Source organism: Hetaerina americana, unplaced genomic scaffold (genome assembly GCF_022747635.1).
Source record: "Hetaerina americana unplaced genomic scaffold, ioHetAmer1.1.p SCAF_62, whole genome shotgun sequence".
Taxonomy (NCBI): domain Eukaryota; kingdom Metazoa; phylum Arthropoda; class Insecta; order Odonata; family Calopterygidae; genus Hetaerina; species Hetaerina americana.
Genome location: NW_027287228.1, coordinates 1,398,469 through 1,403,783, shown reverse-complemented (window position 1 = coordinate 1,403,783; position 5,315 = coordinate 1,398,469). Strand labels below are relative to the sequence as shown.

General features: G+C 40.6%; 1 protein-coding gene across 1 annotated transcript in view; it reads left to right on the top strand.

Annotated features, from left to right (window-relative positions):
• Window positions 1–609: 609 nt before the first annotated feature.
• The window catches only part of LOC139695705 (serine/arginine repetitive matrix protein 1-like), a 46,216-nt gene continuing 41,510 nt past the window's right edge, over window positions 610–5,315 (top strand). Inside the window, exon 1 of the mRNA XM_071594489.1 lies at window positions 610–1,858. Coding sequence (XP_071450590.1) covers window positions 1,747–1,858 — 112 coding nt within the window. The 5' untranslated portion in view covers window positions 610–1,746. The remainder of the gene's footprint in view (window positions 1,859–5,315) is intronic.

The window sequence follows — 5,315 nt, the reverse complement described above, 5'->3', positions numbered from 1 at the left end:
ATCAAGGATTACATTTTTGTTGAACAAACAATCGTTGGAAACAAAAACATCTGAATGTCAATATTCAGATTCCCTTTTCGCTTTCCTCCCCAATTTATAAGGAAATTAGGGGCAATGGCGTGAGGACTTACGCTCAAGCTCACCGAGTTTAATGATATGGATGGAGAATCTTTGTTTACATACGTAATTGCAACTATCTATGAAGCCATTAGCGTCACAAGCTTGTGCGACCCAAGAGGCTAATCGATCCCCTGGCATTGACTTGCTTATTTGAAGTTGATCATTTAGGCGAACAAAATATTTAAATGATATATATTTTTGGAAGGAACCAGATTTTTTTCGTGGCCTACCATGGAGAAATGAAACAAAACTATTATGCAAGATTTGTAAGAATAAAATCGATTTCCTTCAGTAGTGACTACAGTCTGATTTATTTATTCACGAACGTATTTTTAGCCAAATGGTTAAGTATTTGCGTTTTCCACATCGGAATGAGATGAATTCCAGAGAGTTATTTACGGTGGTAGCCGTGGAAACTACAACATCAGAGGGCAGCGCTCTCTGAGGCAAATTTCGGTACTATGTAACAACTATGCAGCTAACCGGGGAGTCACTGACTTAATGGCGTCTTTTACTTTCAGTGAAATAAATTGAAGCAAAGTGCTTTATATTGATATCAAGCAAAACGGACGGCTAATTAAATGTAAGGCGCAATTTTATGCATTATTCTTAAATTTTTTGTCTTCTACCTTTATGTATATTTATTGAATGCTACCAGGGGTAACTTGTATCCCTAGGCAAGTACCTGCTTATTCCATTTGTTATAGTTGTTCTTAAGTCCTTATCTTATTGGTAACATTAGTGAAGTGTTTTTATTGGCGTGGTCTATTTGGAACGATGAATTGTTGATTCGCCGTAATTCATAAGTTATCAACCAAATGAGGTATTTTGAAGTATCGATTGTCTCGATTTAAAGAGTAATTTCTCACTAATGGGGATTAAGAGTTACGTGATGTGCTAAGTCTACGGTAAATTAAAATAAATAAGCTCTTCCATCATACTCTGCTGTGAGTGCTGATCCTAGGCATCGAGGAATCCTCGCTACCCATCACTTCTGCAGCCATGTCTTCTGTGTGGTGCCTTCGTAGTCTCCGAGTGGACCAAGTTCTCAGGACTGGGGTTTCATCGAAACCTAGACTAAAAAGTGTTTTCCCCAAATCAAAAGTGGAATTCAGCGATGCATCTTTCGGTTCCCAGCTGCAATGGAAACCAAACAGACGAAAAATAAGTGCATTTCGTGTGAACTAAGAACTGGACGTTTAGAAATCGTGTTTTGGCCACGGCCAAGTAAAGTGTTACATATCCGGATACCGAATTAACTTAACGAGGACACTCGCGTTATTCCGCGGACGTATATTGGAGCTCGGCAGCTCTGTTCAAAGGCCTCCCGGAGGCCTTCGCGATCTTTCCGCCGCGAATCGCGTTTGTGGCGAAGAATTCGCTACTCGGTTTCCGCCAATTGCTTCTCGTTTCGCTTTTCGGGCGCCTGTGGGAATGGTCGTCAGGGTCTCCCACCGTTGGGGGGCCCTCGATTTCCCTAATCAGGTAAGCCAAACATTTTCAAACCTACCCTTTTCGCCTCTCTCCCCTTCGCACCCAAATATTCCTCATTCAATACCGAAGCGTGACCATATCCCCACGGCCCTCAGACGGCCGTAGATTGGATTCGGTTGCAGAGCCGGAGCCATGTCGCACCTGAGGACCGCTTCTTCCCGACGGAGGGGCATCCACGCGTCGACTATCAACTCCTCGAGACTTCGCATGGATACCCATAGTGGTCCCCGAGGAAACTCCAGAGGTAGGTTTCCCAATTTGGGTCTCCATCTGCATTTAACTATCCTTCTCACTGTGAATAAAGCTGCCAAGGGTGATATATATAAATAAATATATATATATATATATATATATATTTATATATATAATATATATGATATATATATATAATATATGATACACACACACACACACATATATATATATAATATATATATATATAATATATGATACACACACACACACACATATATATATAATATATATATATATATATATAATATATTGATTACATGATGGTATATATTAGATGATTACAAAGATGGATGAGCGGCAAAAATGGAAGAAAGTAAATACAGAATTAGGCAAAATGAAGTACAAAGAATTAAACAATAAATTGAGGTGGGCAACAAATAAAGCAAAGGAAGCATGGTGGAAGATGCAGTGCGAGGATATGGAAAGTCTGCAGAGGAAGGGTGAAATCAGCACGCTGTACAGCAAAGTTAAATCTTTATCGGGAAGTAAGAAAAGGAGATCCACGATAGCAGTTAGAGATAAGGCAGTAAAGGAAATAGTTGACACAGGAAAGATCCAAGAGAGATGGAAGGAATATGTAGAAGAACTGTATAGTAAAGAGCTTAGACCAACAAAGTTAGACATTGAAAAGGAACATGACGTAGAGGAAGATAGCTTAGGTCGAGGCATACTAGACAATGAGATAGAAAGGGCATTAAGGGAGATGGAACTAAATCAGGCCGTGGGGGTGGATAACATTCTCGTGTAACTTTTAAAATGCTTAGGAAAATGTGGGAGGAAGAGGCTATATGGGCTGATCCGTAGTATTTATGAGGAGGGAATCTGGCCGGCAGACTTTGTGAGATCAGTTTTAGTTCCTATTCTGAAAAAGGTAAAGGCCACGTCATGAGAGGACTACAGGACAATTAGTTTGATATCCCACGCAACTAAAGTTGTTCTCAGGATCATAAACAAAAGGATAGAGAGTAGGGCAAATGATTACTTAGGGGATGATCAGTTTGGGTTTAGGAAGGGGAGGGGTACGCGTGATGCCATTGCAGTAATGAGATTATTAATGGAGAGGAATATAGAACACAACCAGGAGGTATTTGCCTGTTTTTTAGATTTTGAAAAAGCGTTTGATAGAGTGAATTGGGAAAAACTAATGAGTATATTGCAGAAAATAGGAATAGATTGGAGGGACAGGAGGCTAATCCGCAACCTTTACCTGTGTCAGACTGCTCAGGTAGGAGTGGGGAACGGGTAGTCCGGATGGGCAATGTTAGGAAGAGGTGTAAGGCACGGTTGCCCATTATCACCGTTGCTGTTCCACCTGTATGCAGAGGAAATGATTAAAGAGGCTTGGGAAGAACAGGAGGTAGGACTGAAAGTGGGCGGGGAATTTGTAAAATCAGTTAGGTTTTGCTGATGACCAAGCTTTAGTTTGTCCGTCAGCCAAGGGATTGCAAGCATTGCTGAGTGAAATGGAAATTCAGTGCGACAGGTATGGGGTGAGAATCAATATTAATAAAACAAAGGTTATGCGATTTTCTAGAAAGGAAAAGGCTAAGCTTAACATTAAAATAGGAGGGCAAAAACTAGAGCAGGTAGAACAGTTTACGTACCTCGGTAGTGTTTTGGACCAACCCGGTCAAAGTAGTAAGGACGTAAGGAGAAGAATTGCGCTAGGCAAAGAGGCTTTCACAAGGAGGAGGGAGTTGATGACAGGGACTTTGAGTAAGGATGTTAAGAAAAGACTCGAAAAAACTTTGATATGGAGCGTAGCTATGTACAGCGCGGAAACGTGGTCATTGAAGCAGGAGGATAGACGTAGACTGGAGGCTTTTGAAATGTGGGTGTGGAGAAGAATGGAGAAGGTGAAATGGACAGGGAAGAAAACAAATGAGGAAGTACTTGGTATGGTGGGCGAAGAGAGGGGTTTGTTGGTAGCAATCCTATGGAGGCAGGAAAAGTGGATGAAGGGGGTGTTGACCGGCAGCGGGATGTTGAAGACTGTGATAGAGGGGAGAATGTTGGGCAAAAGAGGAAAGGGAAGGAACAGGATAGGGATGTTGGACGGGAGGAAGAAAGTACTCGGAGATGAAGAGGGACCTGATAGATGGATTTTGGATTTTGTGTTTTGTTTGGAGTAATAAAATGTTTTTTTGGTAGTTTAAATGAATATACTTTGTAACTTCCACACAATTTTTATTCGTACTACCGGTTTCAATGCAACGGCGTCATCATCAGGTACCTTGTTTTTTTGGTAGTTGTGTCCATCCAAAACCTACCTTGACCGGTAGATTACCTTAAAAAAATATACATGTATATATATGTACATATATATATATGTACATATATATATTTATATATTTTTTTAATAGAATTTGGAAATGTTAGCTTTTCATGAGTGTTCTGTTGTTGTTTTAGAAAAGTAAAGAAAGGTCAATCAATCAATCGTGCTGTGGGAATTTTTCTTTTTAGTGTTTTCTCTGAATGGGACTCAATATTTTCATATCAATCTGATTTGTGTCAAGTCTTCACGGGTATTGTGCCTGGTATTCTACTGCTCTTGTTCTGATTATGAGGCTTCTTTCACTATCCTCAAGGTAATTCAGTTGCATTTTGTCGAACAAGACAGACATTTTGTGTAACAATGGAGTCAGTTCTGTCTGAAGTCAAGTTTGAGCAGCTTGCAGGATTTTCTATTGCAAAGCTCATTTTCACCGGTGGAAATGTGAGCAAAATAGAAGAATCACAGTCTGCTCTACTGCAGCAGGATGCGTAGACAGAGTGCAGGGACAGTTAGACACACCAATATGGTGGATATAGCTCTACCTATCGCCACCTCAGCTCGGCCGAAACGTAAGTTACTCTCGGGACAGCCCTCATATTAACCTGAGAGTGGAATGGAATACTATCTGCTGTTGAGGCCAACAGTATTTTCTTGATCTTATCAGCAATGAAGGGTAACTCAAGAGTCTTATTGATGAAGGAAGAACACCACCCCAAGTCCAGAAAATTCTCGATGGTCCGGGGTACTGTCGCCTGCCTTATAGACTCATGGAAAACAGGACAAGGTCTTCAAGCAGGACATTGAGTCTTCAAGGAAAGATGACAAGAAGTGTGGTATTACATTTATCTGTCCCTCTTAAGATTTAATGAATAGGTGAACATGCATAATGACCAATTAAAAATTGGCAATTTTCCACAAAATAATTTTGTGGAAAATTGCCAATATTTAATTAATTATGATATTCCACCATATCACGCCTGAAACGTCCCTTTTTCATAATGAAGCTTACTATGAGCACCTTAGGGTGTTCCACCTTGGGCCAAGAATTTCACTGGCACCTCCCAACACCGGTGGGAAACGACGAACATCAGACAAAAAAAACTCAGCCAAGAATGCGTGGTCATGGCAAACCACTTGAATCCAATGGACGCTGCGTTAGACTGTCTTTGAG